This window comes from Melanostigma gelatinosum, assembly GCF_949748355.1.
Source record: "Melanostigma gelatinosum genome assembly, chromosome: 2".
NCBI classification, from domain to species: domain Eukaryota; kingdom Metazoa; phylum Chordata; class Actinopteri; order Perciformes; family Zoarcidae; genus Melanostigma; species Melanostigma gelatinosum.
The window spans coordinates 5,856,896-5,879,700 of NC_136635.1; the positions used below are offsets into that span (position 1 = coordinate 5,856,896).

General features: G+C 42.2%; 2 protein-coding genes across 3 annotated transcripts; one reads left to right on the forward strand and one right to left on the reverse strand.

Moving 5' to 3' along the window:
* The first annotated feature begins 759 nt into the window (after positions 1-759).
* On the forward strand, positions 760-5,512 carry slc7a6os (solute carrier family 7 member 6 opposite strand). Of its 2 annotated transcripts, none has more exons than XM_079287239.1 (5): positions 760-977; positions 1,404-1,733; positions 2,868-3,074; positions 3,495-3,627; positions 4,528-5,512. In XM_079287239.1, the coding sequence occupies exons 1-5, from the start codon at positions 789-791 to the stop codon at positions 4,662-4,664; spliced, it is 996 nt and encodes a 331-aa protein (XP_079143365.1). In that variant the 5' UTR covers positions 760-788; the 3' UTR covers positions 4,665-5,512. The 2 variants fall into 2 exon arrangements, with proteins under 2 accessions (XP_079143365.1, XP_079143366.1); XM_079287240.1 differs by having other exon boundaries at positions 3,495-3,624.
* A 5,428-nt stretch (positions 5,513-10,940) lies between these two features.
* Positions 10,941-21,582, reverse strand: LOC306790204 (adhesion G protein-coupled receptor G3-like). The gene is made up of 12 exons (XM_079286342.1): positions 21,447-21,582; positions 21,280-21,331; positions 20,853-20,940; positions 20,511-20,636; positions 17,786-17,950; positions 17,631-17,691; positions 17,456-17,547; positions 15,025-15,143; positions 13,362-13,642; positions 11,782-11,884; positions 11,310-11,626; positions 10,941-11,218 (listed from the first exon to the last, which is right to left on the reverse strand). The coding sequence occupies exons 1-12, from the start codon at positions 21,568-21,570 to the stop codon at positions 11,103-11,105; spliced, it is 1,644 nt and encodes a 547-aa protein (XP_079142468.1). The 5' UTR covers positions 21,571-21,582; the 3' UTR covers positions 10,941-11,102.
* Between the last annotated feature and the right edge of the window lie 1,223 nt (positions 21,583-22,805).

Below are 22,805 nucleotides of genomic sequence, written 5' to 3' on the forward strand. Positions count from 1 at the left end.
AAAGTTGCCTTCTTTTAAAGTGTAACATCTTTTGATAAATTGTGTCTATAGTCTTAAATACAGAATTTTAACTTTAAAATGCTTTCTCAGGGACTGATCTCATACCTATAATTTCTCTTTCTCCTTTTTTGTAAAAACTATAGTTATTTAATTGGTCTTAAATTTTGCATATTTAGCAAATCACAACATAGAAATGTTACCAAACACCTTGTTTGGAAGAACCTGAGGTGCTTCCCTGTAATGTCATGTTGAATTACTTGATGACGGCAAAACATAGAATGTAGATTTTAAACTTAAAACTTGTCCTCTTGGACCGCAACATGATAAAATAATGTAATTCATTGTTGAATTGTATGTTTAATTTGCCACGATAAATTATTTATGATGCAAAAATATGAGGCCTATTGGTTATAATTAACCTATTATTATCAGTATGGCACAATCCAGACTCTGAAGAATGAGTGTATTAAATAATTTGTACGAAATTATATTTTTGACAAAACAAAGAATATCATTTAGTTAAGTTATACGAGGGAAATTGTAATTTGAGAAAATATTGATTGTAATCATTATCATTGTTATTATCCTGTGATGTGATGTGATTATCACTTGCTGTAACGTGATGTGATACGAAGGACGATTAAAAGAAGTGACTCCATATGGTGCACACATGCGCAGTGAACTCTTTCCCCAGTCTCATTCAATAGCCTGAGTGATACCCGGAAATAAAGGCGGAGCTCTACAGTTTTTCTCCTCCTTGCGCCAGACAGACCAGACAAACTGACAACATGGATCCGAACACGACGATTCTGCGAGTCAAGAGAAAAAGGGGGACCGACCCCGCAGATGCGTTGTTGCTGGCGTGTAAACGTATCCGGCCGGAGACGTCCCAGAGCTCAGGTGAAACGGTACCGGAGCCAAATGAAGCCGAGGTGGAGAACTCTGTCTTCAAACTCGTGGCGACCGTAGCAACACAGGTAAGAGGCCCGCTGGTACCGACACGGTATTAGAGCTAACCGAGCGCTACAGGCTAGCATCTACGCAGTGGGCAGTGGAGAAGCCAAATAAATATTAATCAGTGTGTCGGTACAAACGTACCGATTTAGTACATTTTTCTGGCTGTTATCTAACTGAATTTAACCACTTAAACGGTGGTGGTTGTTTGGAAACCAAGGCACCGTCTGTGCTAAGTTAGTTGTTGTTAGCATGATACTCATTATAGGCAACGGTGTTAGCCAACATTAGCCGTTACCGTCAACCCCAAATAGCATTAGCTACTGCGATCGTCCGCTCATTTTGTTGACGTTGACGTGTTTGCAGGCCTCGAAAATTATATTAATTCATCCAAAATCTTCACCATGGGAATGTTATAAATTCCCCCCTTTCTGTCATCTCCTCACCAGGATGCTCCCGTTCAGACGCAGGTGCGACAGGCGTTGGCTCGGCCTCGCGTGGCCCACGCGATGCGCCCCTCCGCCTCCAGCTCTCAACGGATCACGGGGGACCTGCGCAGCACCAAGTGGAGCACGCGAAGGGAGGAACGCTATAGAATACTGTCCAGCCACCGTTCAGGCCTGTCGAGTCCGACCGAGCAGCCGACCCCCCAGACGGACGCTTCTGAGAGCGCGGGGGAGACTGGGGGAGAGCAAGACAAATGTTTGGTTCTCTGTGCAATCCAGGTGGTGGATCTCCTTCATGAGGACGCAGAGGACAAGGACAAGTCGTCCAGCAAGGTGAGTTGAGCGTTACTGTAGCTGGTTCATGAGTACTGTTAGGTTTGTTTTAGTCTGTCATGGTGTCGATTATCATACTCCTTATTAGAATAATATTTTATATCGTATTCTGTATTGCTAGCCTCAATTTTAGGAGGACAAAAAGTGCATGATTCGCTTTAATTCATAAACTAATTGATATATATATATATATATATATATATATATATATATATATATATATATATATATATATATATATATATATATATATATACCGTACAAAAACAGTCAGTGTAATTCACTGTGTTGTAATCCTGTTATGCTGTTCATTCTGTACACCTGACATCTATCACACTTCTGTCCATCCTGATAGAGGGATCCTCCTCTGTTGCTCTCCCACAGGTCTCTTCCTTTCTCCCCTCCCATTTAAATGTTTTTTTGGGGAGAGTTTTTCCTGTTCTGATGTAAGGGTCCTCGGACAGAGGATTTTTGTATGTGTACAGATTGTAAAACCCTCTGAGGCAAATTGGGGATTTTGGGCTATATGAAATCCATTTAATTTAATTAAAACAACTTTTAACATGGCAGAGAGAATGAAACACCTGTTTCAGTTTGGCAGGGTACCAAAGACGTATCCAACATGGCAAGTATATTTTCCATAGCCGTACGGAATTTGTTGGGCTGATATCAAATTTCTATGATAAAACTAATAAAATGAAAGTGCTTTGCTCACTCAGACATGTGTGTTTAAATGTGGCAGATTTGTGCAGCCTGGTCTTCCTCGTGTACCAGTAGCACCCGCTAAGCAGTAAATCCCTTTGACATTCATGTTCGTTCTGAATTTCCTCTTTTTCTTTCACAGCAATGAAAAGGAACAGTTGAGTAGTTATGATAATGTTATTCTAACCAATACAATTCCCATCCTAACAAAGAAGAAGTGACTAACATCGTTCTTTTGACCCAAAGGCTACAGGATCAACAGGAAACATTGAACAATGTAATGATTCTGTTTGGATACAAAGACTGCTTGTGACATACAGTACACAAATCTTACAGGTTCCTTTTTAGAGGTTATAATTCCAGGCATTGGTCAGCATTGCTAATGTGTAAACCCTCAGTGTTGATTTAATCTCTCGCTCTGTTTTTGTCAAGACGCTGTCCTCAGACCCGGAAATGATCCTGTGTAACAGCACCAAGATGCTGCGGGAGCGCCTGAGCATAACCGGAGAGGGGCTGGGGGGGGAGCACCGGGAGCAGGGCGACGACTACGTCTACGACCTTTACTACCAGGAGACGGTCACGCCGGGCTGGATCCAGGACATCCTGTCCATCAGGGCCTACGCCGACGAGGGAGAACTGGTGTGTGTGGATGGATGGATGGAACGGACAGATGAATGAGTGCTGGAATCTGAGTGAGTGAATGAAGACATGGGTGAAGTAAAGATTAGACTTGTGGAAAGCTAAAAAAACGAGTTAAATGGATAAGTTACCGCATGTCGGCTCACATGCAGCAGTTCTCTGCAATATTAAAATGCAAACATTTTGTTTGCATTTTATTATTTTGGCCAAAAAGATTCCAAATTAGGATCTTTTAAAAAATGTATCCGACATTGAAGTACTCGGTGTGGTAATACAAAGTGATAGTCCAAAAGTGTCCAAAAGGCTTAAATCATGAAGCTGGTTTACATTTTTATATCGTTTTATTGTTGAAGACAATAACACAAATAATGAACCAGCTGAAAGGAGGCTTTCAGATAAATGGCTTGTTGTTGGTCCCAGGTGCCTGACCTCGTGGTTCATGAAGAGGAGGTTTATGAAGATGAGGATGACGAAAACGAGGAAGGCAACTGGAGGAATGACTACCCTGATGAGGACAGTGATGCAGACGGTGACGGAGAAGAGCGCTACGGTGGTTCGCATTTATTCATTAATTTCTTTGGCGATGTATCGGTTGTTGACGTTATGTGTAGGCTTGCACATGCGCTCGTTTTTAACCCAGTACACATGTAGCGCCGTCTACAGATGGATTTCTATTTAGAGGGAATTATCTGTTTGTCACAGTCCGTTTATTTTGACCGCTGAGACAAATGAAGGTTTTAAATCAAATTTGTATAAATAGGCTTTTACTACTAATTCCACATCCCTTTAACTTGAAGAGGTAAAGCAGACATTTAGAAGGGATATACCTTTTGATAAATCACAATTTAGTTTTATTAATGTGTGAAGAGTTAAGAGGTTGTCCTTCATTTCATTTCCTCAGTTTAACAAACTGTTGCTATGATCAGGCTCCCTCATGTGGCTCAGTGGCTTACTGCATATATAAATGTGCAATACAATAAATGTATTTAGGGACTTAAATGAACTCTAATGCGACCCAATCTTTGGTTCTGACTGCTCCCGTGTATTAACTCGTGATGTTGATGTTCCTGTCTGACCGTCAACGATGTTTGTCCAGTCTTTGTCGGTTCTAGCTGGTCTTCTGGTTTGTCATGGCGTCTCCGGTCCGTCTTTACTTGATCTCATGGTGTTTTCCATTGAGATGAAAATATATTGACACAGGTCCACTACTATTCAGAAACATTGTCTCTCCCCAAAATATGATCCAAGCGGAGCCTGAACTGGAGTGGTCCCTGAACAACCTTGTGAGAAAGATCTAGATGTATCTCAGAAGAGACGACAGGACTAGAAACCTCCATTTATTAATAAGTGACTGCACATTACTGATGTGCGTGTGTCATTTTAGTACCGCCACCGTGTTTGCCGCTGATCTCGGCCCCTCCTGTCATTCATTGGCTGTTCTCGTGTTGTGCAGGTTACTGGGAGGAGGAGCACTCGTACAGCCGGAGGAGCTGGGGCTGCTACCAGAGTGAAGTGCTGCATGAGCTGAGCCGCTGTGGTGAAGACGACAAGGAGGAGGAGGACGACGGAGACAAATATAATTCCGATTGATCCGTCCCTTTCACCCCCACCTGTCTTCCCAATGCCCTCCCCACAGATAACGGCATGCTTCCTAGACCTCTGTGTGGGCGACCGTGAAGGGGGAACAGCTGCTCGAGTTGCACACAAAATAAATCTCCTCTTAAAGCAGCAACTCGTCAGATTTAAGGAATGTTGCAAGTTTAATTGACTGACAACATCCTGTACTTAAAGGAATATTTCCCCACAAAATAACCATTTGTACATCTATACTACTCGCACCGTGTTACTTTTAATTCTTGAGGAAGAACTCGCCATGAAAGTTTCTTCAAGAATTCTATGGTCATTTTGTGGGCGCCTCACCCCTTAAGTCAACTCAAAACCAAATAAATGAAGGCTAGGTTTTCCTTTGTCAGAGTAACAAAGCTTGTCAACTACCAGTTGTCCAGCTAGCTGCATCCATCCATCCCGAGCTCTCCCACACAGCTGATGAAGGAGTAGCTGTTATTTCCACAAGGATCCAGAGTGTCTCTTTCTTTTTTTAAATTGTGGTGGAGTGAATTTGTGTGTGGGTGTTTGTTCAATGTGGACGTGTGTTTAAAAGATGTTGCACATTAGCGTGATATGCTTTGTGCTGTTTTGCAATTTAGGCTGCATTTTGTGCATGGTTTTGTGTGTGTGGGTGTGTGTGTCTAGGTATAAGTGTGTGTGTTAGATTTTTGGCACAATGTGAAAGCGTGAAGCATTATGTTTTTGTTGTGGGTGTGCGAGTTTGGTTCCCTCCCCTCTTTGAAGTTCTTGGATGCTTGGTGAGTTTAACTTTTTGTAAATATGTAGATGTGTATAAAAAGAAAGCTTTCAAAATAAACTTTAAACATGTCTGAGTTTGTCCTGCATGATGGAATAAGATATAATAATGGAGGTAGAGCATAAAATGATTGATCTAGAGCCCCAACTAAAGGGGAGGAGCCACATGTTTTAGTTAAGTTTTGTCAGCATGCTCATTGCAGTGTTCTACATGGTGACCAGTGGTGGAATGTAACCAAGTACAACTACACAAGTACTGTACTTAAGTAACATTTTGAGGTCCATGTACTTTATTTGTAGTTATTAGTTTTCAGTGTTTGTATACTGCTGAGTATTTAACCTTTTAATGCACGTGTCAAACTCAAGGCCCGCGGGCCGAATCCGGCCCGCCACGTCATTTTATGTGGCCCGCGAATCCGCCAGCAAAAAAAAAAAAGAAGATTTTTTTTGGAAAAATAATTAAAAGTTAGACTTGAAAATAAAAGTATCCCCATGGTCGAAATTATGAGATAGAAAGTTGAAATTATGAGATAGCATGTAGTCTGTGTACCGACTTTAAAACTATCACAACAGGTGGACAGGAGAGGCAACAGCCCGAAAAGAGGTTTTCCAACAATTGAAAAAGATCGACAAATAATCCCAAAATGTCCACGAAGAGAAAAATTGATGCAGAGGGAAGAAAATGTAATGAAAGATGGGAAAGTGAATACATGTTTGTGCTTCAAGGAGAACAACGGGTCTGTCTTCTGTGCTATGAGGCGTGTCGGTGATGAAGGATACAATTCACGTCGGCATTTTGACACCAAACACGGAGCTGAATTTAGCCTCCAAGAAAAACATCAAACTGTCCAAGAATTAAAAGGCAGACGCAATCACAGCAGAATATATTCACACAGCTACAGCCCAGTGCATGCTGAAGGTATGTGAGCAGAGCTCCGACCAGATACAGACTTTTACAAATGTCAGTTTGTGAAGAAACACCATCGCAGACCGAGTTCATGAACTAGCAGCAATCTAACAACACAGCTAGCTAAGAGACGAGCAGGTACTTGTGTTTCTAATGAACTGTTGATGAAAGCACAGACAACACGGATACATCATCTATCATGTTCATCAGACCTGACTCTCAGTGAGCAGCTCTTGGATGTAGCTGCCATGCACAGGACGACGACAGGGAGGAACATTAGTGATGCAGAGAGGTGAACAAACAGCTTTGAACAAAGTTAATGTCAGAACTTGTGTTTGATATTTGTCTTTGTTATTTTCTTTAATAGTTTGATCTTTGATAGAGTCATGTGGGTTTCTTAACCCTCAATTAAAATGATTTATGTTATAATAACAGAAATGTGTTTAAATATCATTTTTCATTTATATAACTGCATGCACAATATGTTTACACTTGAATAAACAACAATCAAATGCAGAGAGAGTTATTTAACAATATGTTAGGAGAAGTTACAGTTATACAGTCTTACAGTTACAACCGGCCCTTTGAGGGCGACCGTGATGCTGATGTGGCCCAGAGTGGAGATGAGTTTGACACCCCTGCTTTAATGTATAAAGTAGTTAAACTTTCACCATCTGTACCATGAACCCACACCCATTTCTCCTTAAAGGAACATTATTGGGGATATAAAAAGGACCACTTTCATGAAAATATTTTTTAAATACTACCACTAGTGCCAAAGACCTGAAATGTTACATATGTCACAATGGGCGTTTACGTACAAATGTATTCATTTGAAAACCAATCAACTTGGCCTACTTTTTGATTGGTAACAAATATTTGCTTTTTTATTTGCGTTTCCATAACACATCAAAATTATAATTTTTCTGGTTAAATTAAAAAAATTCACATTTGTTTTACAAGACAAATGTCTTCTTGGATGATCTTCAGTGCGTCCTGACCACTGTACCGTAAAAAATAGGATCGTTAAATCTAGTTTGTTTTATTTATTGATATGTACATTGATATGTTTTTCTTTCATAATTTCTCAATTCTTTCATAATTCATTTGTCTAATAATTTAATCAATTTGACATTTTGTTTATATTTGTTTAAATGTCTGAATTCAACAGAACATATTTTAATTAATTATTTAATCAGCTAAATAAATTGAGCAGCTCATAACTGTTTTCTTATTGTGACAAATATGTGGCATTGTTTTTTCTGAGTCAATTATAAGTAGCCCGATGTGACATATCTGTCACAATATTTTCTTAGCTTTTTAGATATAAATTTGTTTGTGGAACCGTTTAGATGTAATGTAGGCCATGTTATCAAAGCATTAGAATTGTTAAATGTGTTGAAATTAGCAAGTTCTGCCAAATGTGCTGACCAGCCAGGGAGCCATTTTGGAAGTGATGTCATTGGTACACAAATTAACTCACTGTCACATGACCTCACCAGAATGTTCACTTTTTGCATTGTGATTCCATTCCTGTATTTGACATGTATTGCTGTATTCTTCTGATTCTTTCGTCTGCAGTTCATCTGTTCACATGATTTCCATCATCACAGCAAGAGCGGTTCCTAAACACACCACTCTTCTGTCCAAAAAGGATTGCCATCAGTGAAGTTTCCATGGTCGTAGAAGGGACGGCCATGGTCAAGCCCTACACCCCCGCCCGACCACCTCGCTCTGCTGCCTCGGGGCGATTGGTTGCCCCGTTGCTCAGAGGTCCCCGAGGCCGATCGACCCGGTCACAGCTGTTTTCTGTCCTGGCCCCACAGTGGTGGAATCAACTCCCCACTGACGTCAGGACGGCAGAGTCGCTGCCCATCTTTCGGCGCAGGTTGAAAACTCACCTCTTCAAGAAGTGCTACCCTGAGCCTTCCACTCAGCACTCATTGTATTCATACTAGTTTGTTGCACTTGCTTTCGTTTGTTTCTTCAGTGTAGTTTTGCTCTGGTTTATGCTCTTAGATTCTTGTTTAAAAAAGGAGATGTACTTCTGGTGACTAGTTCTCTTGAATACCGATGTTGAATACACTTATTGTATGTCGCTTTGGATAAAAGCGTCTGCTAAATGCCCATAATGTAATGTAATGGACTGAATCCACCCTCACAAGCAAATTCCCTCCCTGCAGCTTCCTGGTGCTGTGCTCTGTGAAACGGGTTGCTGCCAAAGTGTGACACTCGTGTCATTGAGCCCCTCTCTTCCTCATACCAGTCTGCAGTCACTGATGCATCCGGCAAAAGGTCTGTGGGCAGCTTTTTAGGGCATCCCTCTCTGGCCAAGTAACTAGGGATCCCCTTCCCTATAACAGGAATGTAATCTTTAACAATGGTTCTCTTTAAAGTAAAATAGTTCTAATTCTGTGGGCCCTCTGTGGATTCGAGAAGCTGACCTAAAATCTGGCTTCGAGGTGGAACTGGAATGTACACCATCAGTGTTCTTCATGCATCAACTGTTTCTCACTCAATCACCACCAGATCCCCGTGTCTTTACAGAGAAAACTGTTACATTGACCCAATATAGCAAATGGATACTGTAAATGTGACAGCAATATTCCTACATCCTGCTACATCGACATCGAAAACAAAAATTCAAATTGAATGAAACTGTTCTCTTCCAGTCACAGAGTCCAGAAGGGTTTCACTTTTCCTTCCAAATGACTCTCCAACCAACTCATAGAGGAAATGATACAATAAGACAATAGCAGTAGACTTTGTGACTTTTCCTGTTTGTGTTTTTTAGGTAATTGTGAAATGAGTTGTAGTTACTGAATGTTACTGTTTTTTTTTATCTTAGTTTGTTTTAATGTTCTTTAATGGTTCTTTTTAACGACTTTATTATGGACTATATGGTATTATTTTATGGGTATTCATTTGCTATGTTTTGGTAATCAGTGTTGGTTGATCAGTGTGGGAGCACTGTCATTCCCATGTTTTTATGGATGAATAAGTTGAACCTTGTATGGCCAGCAGATGGCGCTCATTTGCCGCTGTTCCATCCAGGTTGTATGTGCACGAGCAGCACGTGCAACGTAAACAGCATTGGTTTTAGCTGAAATAAGTGTCTTTACAAGATATGTCTTTTGTACATTGTTTGTTTTTGTACATATGTTTAAAAAAGCCTGTGAACTCAACAATAGATGAATAAACAAAGCAGAAATGTCAACAAACTGCAAAAGCACTCTCAGGCGAACGCTGACAATTCACAAAACCAATAAAAGAGAACGCAATGATTTTTTCACAGAACAGATGAACCAAGTAAGGATCTGTTCCTGCAGGAATGTACAACAAAGCGCTGGTCAGAAGAAAGAACCACGCTGTCATCCACATGACATGGATGGATTAGAGAGCACAGGCGGTCAGCCAGAGCCAGAGACTCTGTGATATGACCTTTGACCTTTCTCGTTGGCAGAGTCAAAGGCAACAGAAAACAGATTTAGTGAACTTTGAGACGCAAATTTGCACCAATGACCAAAAGCAATGCTTACCATTCAGGAAACAGAGAGTCCGGGAGTCCAAAATGGAGGAAGCTTATTACCATGCACCTTCCACTTTTCCTATTTAATGGAGTGTCTATTTACACCCGGGTGAGAACAGTCACGATATAGGCAGCTGTTCAACGATCTACACCAAGCCAGGTTGAATAAGTTAAGTTAAGTGAAGTTAGATTAGCTGTGGTTAGCTGGACGAAAGGCTTTCAGCCAGAAAGATTCAGTAGGAAAGAGTAGGTTCTGGTGGATGAATGGGTCAAACTGCTGCAAATAGCATTGTTGTTGGTGCTTGTCTTTATATATTCAAGAGCATCTGTCTTTATTTCACCTTCGTCTGAGCAGTCTTATGGTACCAATATGCCTTTTGAATGAACTCTGATCTCACTGTCTCAGGAGAAGTAGCGCAGTATGTTAAACCAAAAATGGAATAAAGCTTGGAGAGCTATTGTGAATAGTGTTAACGTTGGCTGTTCGTGTTGAACCAAAACTGTTGTGATGTCACTTGTCGATGATTATTAGATGATGTTAGTATATAGTGCACACAGCAGAGTGCGGTGGGGTGTGTCTGCGACAATCACTGCTGCAACTGGCTAAGTGTGTTAGACGTGGTTTCCCCGGCTCACACCGCAGATACGCTGCTATTTTGAATCGATGCAGATGTCTGCACCAGCTCCGTCTCACGGCAAAGATTCTGTCAGATGTGTGTAAACAGGCAGTTCCATGATTTGTTAGCTGTTTGCCAAAAACACCGTGAATAAAAGCAGGCAAACGTCTCTACCGGCCTGGCGGGCGGGTTGAGCGTAGGAAGTGTGGAGTCAGCAGGCAAGTGTGGAGTCAAGTGCCAGTCACCGCAACCACGTGAGGTCCTTGCGCATGCAGCCATAACTGCCCACCCAAAATATTATGCCGTTTTCTGCAGTGGAATTCAAGATTAGCTGTGGACAGACACTCACTCACTCGCTCACTCACGCATGCGAGACACCTGGCAGAGATAATAATACTTTTATTAATATAATTGTTATTACTGTAACCATAAGATTCATAACTGTCGCAACAATAAATAATTAGAATGCATGATGCATGGTTGCCTATGCAAACTTAATCTGAAGAAGTTACATGACATGATTAAGTTATTGTCATTTAATGCTTATATATGACTGGAGGCCAGTAAGCACCTAATATAGGCGACCACTAACACACTGGTCGCTGTGAATATTAGTTATTGAAACTGGTTGTCATCATTTTCTGAGTGGACGGGTCTCTGATGGAGGAGTTGTTGTCAGGCCGAGACTTGCAGGACAGCGCCAAGGACCACAGGAACATGAATACACCTGGGAAGAAAGAACGGAAAAGCTGTGAATCCTTCCAACAAATAAAAAAAGCTGGATGGATACTTGTCAGGAGGGTCATGCACGTACTCACCCTGTAGGGAGTTTAGTATCGTGAACACGTAGATCCCAGAGAGGGAGATGTAGGTGGTGCTCGCTAACCCCCAAGGTAAACCCAGCACGCAGCTGAGGCCCAGCACTGTGGCACAGTCCTTCCATAACTTCATCCATTTCTCTCTGGTCATCTTCTCAGAGTCACCGCTGCTTTCAGCACCTCCACGGCCCGCCCTCAGCCCCCAGAGCTTAAACACCACCAGCCCCAGCATGCAGGAATTGCACAGTATCACCAGGCATGGGAAGGCCACGGTAGTGACGAAGCTGACCGAAAGCCTGTGGCTGCTCATCCAGCATCTGCAGGTTATTACAAAACATGTTTTATTTACATCAAAGTTAACTTTGAATTCCAAATACCCTCTGAGGAATAAAGCTGTATGTATTTGACAAGAATCCAAACCTCCCGTGTGGTTGAACACTTAAAATCGTAGCAATGGATCTTGGTTTCTTACATCTCTGCTGTTGAATTGCGGTTGTCAGCGTCCCTCAGTTCCAGACTGTATTTTCCATAAACACCTGAAATCCCACAAACCACTGCAATCAGTGTTGGGAGACCTGCATGAAGACAAGACGGATACGGAGGTTCCCTTAACAAGCGCAGACTATGGTTCTATATGCCTGCGTGCACACAGACAGAACAACAGAATATATACCAGCCCGTGACAGCGTGTGGCTACAGTTGCTTCCACGTTGTGAGTCTGTGTGCGATCCTGAAAATGTGAGGTAGGGGGGTAGGTAGTGAGAAATGGTCTACTGCGCCCCCACTCGAAGCCCCTGGACCGAGTTTACATCACGGGTGGGCAGATCCGAATCACAAGATGGCCTGTCGTTTTTTTACAACATTCAAAGACCAAAAAATGTTTAATATCTGCAATCCAGTTGCAATACAGTTTGTAAATATTTTGAAAGCGGTGGTATTTGTATTCTCTTTTCCTCTTATTGCATTGCTGCTTTTTACAGTGGCATCAACAGCTCTACCACCAGCAATCAGCAGAAATGAATAGGAAACCAAGCATATCAATTTAAAATGTTAAAATATGTAACTTTACGGCTTATTTCTGCTGCCCCTGAGTGGCCAAATGGTATATTACATTTCATGCAAGTAATGAAACGACTGACACACAATGCATGTGGGGCCTTTGGGGTCTGAAGCCCTGCTGCCTGCTTCGCCAAGTTGGCAATCCTGACTTCATCATGAAACCGTGTGTGCATGCTACAACAGGAGATTCAACTGTAGACTGTATATAAGAAGTGGACGTGGTCATCTTGACGTCACTCATTGATTCGTGGACTGATGTTTTGGAGACTCAAGTTTGGCGACTTCGGCATCTTGGCTTACGGCCGTTGCCATGTTGTATTATTTGCCACCAATAAACAGAAGTTACGATATTTGGAATGTGGAGGAGTGAAGTGGCAGAGACCTGTCAATCACAGTAAGCCCCGCCCTAAAGCATACTCTGCTTTATGGTCTATTTGACTCTAATCTAAATGGACCATGATTTACTAAATGAACATCATGCTGTATTGAAGAAGACTTGAAACTAGAGATTGAGACCATAAACTCATGTTTACAATGTTTACTGAGGGAATAAATCAAGAGAGAAGTAGAGTAATTTTCTCACAGAAAATCATTTGATCTCATTTTGCAACCGGAGGAGTCGCCCCCTGCTGGTCAGTAGAGAGAATGCACGTTTAAAGACATTTCCGCATTGGCTTCACTCGGCAGAACCGGAGGTTGCTGCCTGGATTCACAGGAACCTCATTGTTCTACTGCAGCCCGAGGGGTAAAAAACTCCAACGTGTAACTTGTTGAAATTGCTCTAAAATGTGAAAACATGAGTAAAGGACTTTGTATACTGACTAAACAATGAGTTTTACGTATTTACATGGCTGTTAGCCACTAATATTCTCATTAAAAAAATAACTGGAGTTTTTATTGCAGTTGCACAATAAATCATAAATAGTCCATTATATCGTTTAAGCTATTTACTCAATGTTTTCTTTTGCAGCGTCTGAACCAGGCTCCACTCACCCCATCCCACCAAGCTGAGTTTGAGCAGGTATCTCCTGATGTAGATGTTGAAGACTCGAACTAGGAGGAGGTAGAGGTGGAATCCCTCCAGAGCCGTCCAGGTGAAGGTGGCCAGCAGGGACCAGTGCAAAAGCAGACCCAGACCCCGGCAAACCCAGTCGTCCTCTTTCTCGTTCAGCTGCCACACCCAGAAGCAGCACAGCAGGAAGCTGAGGTGGAGGCAGAGCAGCGCTCCGGTTAGTTGCAAATGCACGCCGATAGCCTTCTCAGGACGCCGCCGTCTGAAAGGGAAAAGGTTTATTACGATCATTTTTGTATTGCCTCTTCTGCAGATGCAGTACTATATGTTGCTATGTGGCCCACGTATCTCACCAAAACACTTCAGATGTTAGCTTATAGCTACTGCTTGAACTGACTTGAGACTTTGTCCTGATTCTGCTTTCTTTGACTTTTCTGACACACCTTATGATCATACAGGGGTATGCTCACGGTAAGCTTGTCTAGCTAGGCAGTATGACATGTAGAGAAGCAGACGTCTTTGTCCTTCCAGGAAGCATTCATCGTGTTGCGGTCGGTTCGATTTCAGTTCTTTCCTGTTTATTGCTTGACAGGAAATTAGATCAACCACAGAGCCTGATGTGGCATGACAAACGTCTGCAGCATACATTATGCAACACTATCTCCAAGTCTCTTTCACTCTGGCTGTAAGAGCCATTTTGTATTCTTAACAGTTTTTTTGTATTTTATGTTTATTGCGAAAGTAATGTGTGTTATGCCCTTTAAAATGTTTACCATGGAACATAGTTAAGGTAATTGGTCATGTATGTTTTTGCCCCATTAAGACAAAGGCTCCTCTATTCTGTCCTGCTGTTGGATCATTGTTGGTTGACTCCTTTAAGTGGTTTCAGTGCTAGTTAGGCTTCGATGGAGCAGGATGTGGAGCAACAGTTTTTCTGACCGCAGATGATAGACTTTTTAGTTATAGCCAGCAGAAGGTCAGTGTTTTGGTACTCCATTCATTGCATAAGGATTTTGTTTATTTTTTGTTTACATGGAATAAAACTACTTTTAACTACGAGCTACGAGCCTCATCATTGGACAGCTAACAAGAAAAGTTTAGCCTGCAAGAGCACGTAAGCTGGACATGGTAGTCTACGTGAGTCAGACGCTTTACATCCTGCAAGAAGTGACCAAGAAGGACGGTAAAATAAGCTGCCACTACACTGGAAAAGTGCAATACAAATGTTGAAATTATGACTTATAATTACACCCATTTTGCATACCTTTGAGCAAGTTGCACATTGTACGCATGCACTTCAAAGGGCATACTTTTTTACTTTAACTCTTTTTTTTAGTACATGTGTTTTTGGTGAGTGTGTGCACTATTCTTGTTCAGATCTATCTTGACCAAGCAAGACGTACCAGATATATAAAGTGAAACAACATTGGTCAAAGTACATCAGTATGACAAAACACAGAAGAAATGAATCCAGTAGTAACACACACAAACAGTAACAGCCGTAGTAACAGCAGTAAATTGCTTCACTTTTGTGACAGAAATTCCTTACGTCATTTGGTTGAACAAAACATGAAAGATATTTTATGGTATCTTAATATAATTCACTCTAGACCCGTGGGAATCATATTTTGAAGTCAAACTCACTGCAGACATATATAGATGATCAAGCTGATGACCGTGAAGAAGATGGAGAGTGCTGATCCAGCGTAGGTGATATAGCTAAGGTTCACAGCATCACTTTCATCCACTGATAGCGCAGGGTTCTGGAAGGGAAAAACATTTAAATTCAATTTAAAATGTAGTTTAAGTCCAGAAGCTTAGAATCCTCTTCAGTCGATATATTGAAGATATAGATTTAGATGTGTCTTAAATAAAACTATATGCCTCTATGAAGTATGTTTCTATCCACCTGTTTTTTATGCATTTTCAATCTGCGCACTTTCAAAAAAAGGCAGCTATATCACACACACACACACACACACACACAAAAAAAGTTTGGCTGAAGTGGCGGCTGTTCATTTCTTTTGCCTTTTTTTCTGGAAATTGTGTTAAAACTTGTGCTCCACTCTGATAGAAACCAGAATGACAATTTAGTTCCCAAAGAGACAAAAATGTACTTTTGAACAATAACAGCCGATAATCATTAAACATAAATATATTCTGCATTCTAATGTGGAATCTGTAGGCGACTGGACAAGATTTTGATATTGGAATCTATCTGGTTTCGGTTTGGAGGCCGAGTTGTATTGACCAATCACGTTTGAGCAGACTCTGCTTGAATGCAGGTAAACAGTCCATGCGCAGAGCAAAAGACGGAGAACTCATTGGCCGAACTGGAATCCTGACGACTAAGCTTTTTATTGGTTTAAAATGAGCTTGTCCGTTCATAAATGGTAAGTACTTGTATGGAGTGGTCTCACTGACGTCACGATCTCCTTAGTTACCAGGTCGGTCGGCCATGTTGGAGTACATACAGATCCTCCATGGCGGCGAGTAAACAAGGAAGTGCGGCGAAAATACCATACTTTGAATCACTGGATAGTGCATCAAAGGTTCGCTACCTTGCCAAATTGAAGGTTATTGGTAACTTGGATCCTTATACGATGAGTGCAGATCGTTTCAGTGCCGATCCTACTTACCTTCCATCGGTAAACTACGCCAACATCTACACGTATCTCGTGAACACCCCGAGTCCTTACACGAAAGACGAGTTGGAGTGCTACAAAGGGCTCGACGCTTATAATCAGTTTGTCAGTGGATGGGTCCGAGACGTCAAAGCAACGGTCGTCGAGAATTCTCATCTCGTCATTGGAAGGGTAAATATATACAGATCTGGTCAGATATTTAGCAATATTCAATGTTTACTCAGCGCAAACAGACACGTGTGTTTGTTTACATTGTACGTGCATGTCATTGTGTGCGTGTGTGTAGGAATTCACTTTCAACTAACTCCTAACTTCATCCCCCCCCCCACACATATATATATATATATATATACACATATATATATATATACATGATACGACGTTAAACTCATATCAAGCAATGCTGAGGCTGCATCGCTGTGTTTCGCCTGTTGTACACGCTCGACACGTCTCTGGCACCGACTGCTGTCACGGGCCGATGAAGCTTCGGTAACCTTCTCATGTCCATGTTTAATTTATATTTCCTTTATTAAATACTGTTCACAAACGAATTTGTAAATAAAATCACTGACCACTTATAAAGTGATCCGCACATACTCGAGTGTACCCCAAATTCGATTCCTTTATATCCCGAGAGATGCGCGACAGCCATTTCTGGCGACGTCGCTTGGATAGCTCCTTCGTGTCATTTCCTTGATGTGTAATGACCGCTGGCAAACCAAAGAATGATTTCTTGTCTCTATCAGCTCTGCTGCCACAACCAAAGACAGCACAAAAGTTCACCATGATCGATAGGTTCTGCGACTCAGCCGTGCATGCCAGTGGCTGTGTGTACTCCAACATGTACTCCAACATGGCCGACAGCTAAACTGTGACGTCACACGAGACCACTCCATAGCGCTTTTCTAATCTTCCGACTTTAACAGGGAGTCGTGTCCATCAGGACCATCTAACATTCATACCATTCATGCGCCGCAGGAACAGCCTGCGGGAGCAATTTCGGGTTAAGTGTCTTGCCCAAGGACACATCAACATGGACTAGCAGAGCTGGGGATCGAACCGCCGATCCTCTGATTGAAGGACGACCCTGCATTACCACTTAGCCACAATCGCCCCATGCCCCACGTTATCTCCCAACTCCAACTCCAGTCGTGCATGTTGCTGATCGGACTGTGAACAATGAGCAGCGCGCGGAAAAGGAAGTGTTTCCCTGAATGTTCGCTGACTTCACCGGAGGCAAATGTATTAGTTACCTTGCACTGCGATAATCGTGGAATCACACATCACCCGGAAACATGTAGGAAACAATAATGCGCTTGTGTTTTTCTCTGAAAGTCCCTGCCCCTTTTTCAAACAGTTCCAAATGAAGTCTTTCAGGTCTGTGGCACGTTAGGTGGTATGTGGCTGATGGTGGAAAATTATTATTTTACCACAAGCACAGCGAAGAAGCTCAGGAGGTTGCAGCTGCAAATAAATTCACTTCCATTGTCGCTGGTGTCACAGCCGCTTGTGTTCCAAGAACCTAGAAACACACACGCGCACATATGATAAATCATCTTTTCATTGAAGAGCAAAACAGACAATAGGCCGCCATGCGTAGCCTACCTGTTCCATCCTGAAGCGGTGACTCCTGCCAAAACACACAAGCCCCAGTCTCCACCTGAAACTTAAAAACAAAACAACTGTATTCAAAAACAGAGCAAAGCAGAATGATACATTCTCCAAATGGGATGCCCTCACGGCTGCTTGTGTTCTTCTACCTGTTTGTTGTGTTTGAAGGTCAGTTTGATGGCTTGTGAGAGGTCCCTGACAGGATGGTTCCCCGCCCTCACTGCCAGGACTAACCCCCCCAGAACAGTCCTTGGACTGGGCCTGTCTAGTGTGATGCGTCTCCCGCATCCTGTTCCCTGAAGGGGGGGACTCAGCTGCAATGACAGAGAGAGGTGACAGAGAAGACACATGGCGTCAACACTGTTGTGTGGTCAATCAGATTTGAATCAGCTTCTTCAATCGACCGTTTCTCCATTTTCATTGATGGCCGACTGTTCATGGCGAGTTCATGGAAATCGATGCAAATCAGCAGAAAGGGGAAAATATCTCCACACATGGTCCGCTAAAGGCATCACTCATCTGAAACAGATCTTCAATAATAACACCATGGTTTAATTCCCTCACTTGGTTCAGAAGTACGGCATCAGGAGCAATACATTTTTGGAATATCTGCAACTCAAATCATCCGTTCAATCCAAACTTAACATTAAGGCCACTAACCTAGAATTACCCCCCTCAACCTCAGAATTAAGTAATATCCCCTCTTCAAAAAAGTTAATCTCAAAAATATGTAGAGTAATATCACAGTCTGACAAAACATCATCCATACCATCAAGAAAATGGGAATCAGACCTATCCATCACTCCTGATGCTGATTTCTGGAACCAAATCTGCAACAACATCTACTTCATGACTAAAAATGCCAATTTACAACTAATACAGTGTAAAATACTTCACATAATTCATTACACCGGGCAAAACATGTTTCAAATGGGATTCACGTCAGATATCTGTCCACATTGCACTCAGAACAGCCGGATAGCTTTGTTCACGCCACCTGGCACTGCACACCAGTTCATCACTTTTGTGAAGAAATAAGTGAGTCACTGTCTGTCTTCCTGGGCTGCCTCGTCCCTTTGTCCCCTTCACTGTGCTTACTAGGAGACATCTCAACAATACATCTGAGTAAAACAAACTGCAAATTACTCCTTGTGGCCCTAACTATCGCCAAGAAAACTATCCTCATGAACTGGAAATCAAGGAATAACACACACATCGCACACTGGAGAAACTTAATGATAGAATATATTTCAATGGAAAATCGAACCTCATCCATCATATACAATACAACAGAACACCATTCCACCTGGTCATCCCTCACTATGTGTCTGCAAACATGACACCACCCATTCTATTCATATTGAAATATGTATGGTATATATACCGGAATATCTTTTCTTTTGTGTGTGTATTTTTTACTATTGTTGATTTCTGTTTTGTTTTTCTTGCCGGACAACCAATTGAAACCCACATACATGCATACATGAACATCCATATGCACACATACTTACCTGTTTTTCATTTTTTCATTTTTTTTTTTTTTGGTTTGGTTTTTTCATCTCAAAAGGCTCAAGGACATTCTCACACACACACACGCACACATACACACACACACTGACTACATGATATTTGCTGGCATTTATCCCACTGTTCTTGTCCTCCTCTTGTTGTTATGTCTATGTATTGTCTTAATATTGTCTCGTGTCTTTCAATAAAAAATATAAAAAAAGAAAAAAAAAGAAAGGGGAAAATACTAGCTTGTATAATCTTACTGAAGGGAGCTAACTTAAAGGAATAGTCCACCCCAAAAACAATATGAATTGTAACACTCACCTCCCTCGGCTCTTCTTGGGCCAAGAAAAACGTTTCTGTCGAAAGGCATTAAGGAGAGCGGAGCGACCCGGAAAATGGAAGCACATCAGTGCAAACAGACGGATCAACGGAGTCCCAATGAGACAGCGAGACGGAAGAAAAAGGGAATAGAACATCCGCAAAACCTTTTTTAAAAATTCATGTGGAGCATTATCCAAACGTCTAGTATCCATTTGTGGGCTAATGGGAATCTAAACACGACATGTTTTGCTGAACAAAGCATTTCCCATGAAGGAATCTGTCCAAAATCCTTCACAGGAAGGCTAATCCCATGATGCTTTGTTTAGCACGTCGTATGTTGAAGTCTATTTGCACTGATGTGCGGTTATTCTTCCTCTCTTCTTCACACCGTTGGACTCTTCTTCCTGTGCCCAGGAGAGCCCGGGGACGTGAGTGCTGTACACTATTTATCAGGGGTGTAACGGTTCACAAAACTCACGGTTGGGTTCGGTACGATACAGTGGAGCCACGGTTCGGTACGTTTCGGTACAGTAGAAAACTATAAATGCCAGAGAAAGGTACTTGATTTGAAAATGTATTTATTCATTACAACTAACATCATAAAGTTATTCTTTGACTTTGAACAATGATGGAACTATACCTGAGTGACCCATCTTCTGGGGTGTCTTCTTAGCAACATATAAGCATAAAAAACTAAAACTGCTCCTTAATGTTATGCAGTATTGTTACTTACATCTTGCAAAAGAGATTTTTAATCTCAATGGGACTACCTGGTTAAATAAATGTTTTAAATTTATTTATTTATTTATTTTTTAATTCAAACGTATTCGGTTCGTCATGCGTACCGAACGGTTCAATACGAATACGCGTAGCGTTACACCCCTACTATTTATACTTTTGTTGTTGTGGTTTTTGGGTGAACTATTTCTTTGAAGTAGAGGTCGCTTTCCTGAACTGCAGCCGCTTTTCATTTCCTAAAGCTTACAAAAATGTCAAAAAACGAGGTCTGTGGTGAAATGTTTGACCTTCAGAGCTACTGACCTTGAATAAAGTGCTGTTGATCACAGTGGCCACCAGCAGCACCTCCTCCTCAGACGCTCCTCTGCTCCTCTGGAGAGCTGAGGGTGAGATTTGAAGCCTGTGTTGAGGAGTAGGACTCTCATCCGCCTGAGAATTACAACACAAAACAAAAAACGATTTTATTTTTTTCATTTTTGGAAGAGACGACACAGTGGAGCCGGACGCCCTGAACCCCGATTAGCATGATCAACTGTTGAAATGTTTCTTCGGTTTTGCTCATTCGGTGGCGCATTTCACGCACAACTTCCGATTGTTTGAAAGCCAAGTGAGACAACAGCTGGGAGCCCAAAAATATGACCTCACCTCTTGCGTCCAGCTCACCCTCCGATGAATGAAGTCCGCCATGAAACGGCCTTTTACCGTACAGCGTGCAATTTTGTCCTCATAGCAGCTGTAACGCATATTTCACACATTTCAGCAATCCAAACACACATAAACATGAATAACTATTGATTTTAGGTTGAGAAACAAAACAAATACGTTGTCTTTTGTCCTTTGACATTATTCCTATGATTACAACACACATCCATTTCCTAACACTGTGGTATAAACAGAGATATACACAGTCATGTGCTTTTGGTTCCTAAAAAGCTGACAACCTGGTGACTCCAACAGCATTATGGTATGTTATGATCATTTCTTATTATGTTTTCGGGAATGTCAGAGCATTCATTAGACAACAGGGAACAGCCACATGTGTTCTTTAGTGTCAGCTATGAGTGTGGGTTACCTGGTCCAGGAGACATGTCCTTGACACTTGTTGAGGACTGTTTGACAGGCTTCTGTCCGGGTGACAGAGAAGGAAGGACAGAGAAGGAAAAATGAAAGAGACATTTTCGGGCATATTTTGATCACTAGGTACTCAGGGAAGCCCAAAAAAAAACTGAATAAACTCACCAGAAGCTTGGGTCGTAGACAGCCACACGAGTGTGAGGGGAAAGAGAGAAATCCACATTGCGTCTCGCCGTTCCTTACTCACGCACACACACACACACACACACAGATGATGTGACGGTTCCATGCACAGCCGGGTTCTACATGCTTGAGGTTTCTGCTTGATGAGCAGGGAGTTTCACATCTACATATATCACATGGTGGTGGCGGAGCTGGGGGTGTACAGCTCACATGGACCAGAAGTGAGACATGACGCACCTTTTCATCGGAAAGAGAGAGCAAAATGTCACATTGATTTATAGATTAGTGGGACTGAAATATCACTGAGAGAGAGAATAAAACCTCCACCATTTACAATGTGAATGATTGTTCATACTATGACTAAATCTCCAAGGTTAAAAGTCCAGGGAATTTTCAAGATAACACGTTAGGAGGGTTACATGTGGGAGTTTCCGTTGCTGTGCTATCAATGATTACATCAGGGCTTTATCACCTAGGCCCAAACGCAGTGTCCCCCTAAGGCAGCGGTTCCCAGCCCTACACCCCCGCCCGACCACCTCGCTCTGCCGCCTCGGGGCGATTGGTTGCCCCGTTGCTCAGAGGTCCCCGAGGCCGATCGACCCGGTCACAGCTGTTTTCTGTCCTGGCCCCACAGTGGTGGAATCAACTCCCCACTGACGTCAGGACGGCAGAGTCGCTGCCCATCTTTCGGCGCAGGTTGAAAACTCACCTCTTCAAGAAGTGCTACCCTGAGCCTTCCACTCAGCACTCATTGTATTCATACTAGTTTGTTGCACTTGCTTTCGTTTGTTTCTTCAGTGTAGTTTTGCTCTGGTTTATGCTCTTAGATTCTTGTTTAAAAAAGGAGATGTACTTCTGGTGACTAGTTCTCTTGAATACCGATGTTGAATACACTTATTGTATGTCGCTTTGGATAAAAGCGTCTGCTAAATGCCCATAATGTAATGTAATGGACTGAATCCACCCTCACAAGCAAATTCCCTCCCTGCAGCTTCCTGGTGCTGTGCTCTGTGAAACGGGTTGCTGCCAAAGTGTGACACTCGTGTCATTGAGCACCTCTCTTCCTCATACCAGTCTGCAGTCACTGATGCATCCGGCAAAAGGTCTGTGGGCAGCTTTTTAGGGCATCCCTCTCTGGCCAAGTAACTAGGGATCCCCTTCCCTATAACAGGAATGTAATCTTTAACAATGGTTCTCTTTAAAGTAAAATAGTTCTAATTCTGTGGGCCCTCTGTGGATTCGAGAAGCTGACCTAAAATCTGGCTTCGAGGTGGAACTGGAATGTACACCATCAGTGTTCTTCATGCATCAACTGTTTCTCACTCAATCACCACCAGATCC

Coding starts and splice junctions, on each gene's coding strand:
- slc7a6os (XM_079287239.1), top strand. CDS start 789: ATGGATCCGAACACGACGATTCTGCGAGTCAAGAGAAAAAGGGGGACC. Junction 1,734..2,867: donor AGGACAAGTCGTCCAGCAAG/GTGAGTTGAGCG, acceptor GTTTTTGTCAAG/ACGCTGTCCTCAGACCCGGA. Junction 3,075..3,494: donor ACGCCGACGAGGGAGAACTG/GTGTGTGTGGAT, acceptor TGTTGGTCCCAG/GTGCCTGACCTCGTGGTTCA.
- LOC306790204 (XM_079286342.1), bottom strand. CDS start 21,570: ATGGAACCGTCACATCATCTGTGTGTGTGTGTGTGTGTGTGCGTGAGT. Junction 21,332..21,446: donor GTCTACGACCCAAGCTTCTG/GTGAGTTTATTC, acceptor TCACCCGGACAG/AAGCCTGTCAAACAGTCCTC. Junction 20,637..20,852: donor GGGTGAGCTGGACGCAAGAG/GTGAGGTCATAT, acceptor TGTAATTCTCAG/GCGGATGAGAGTCCTACTCC.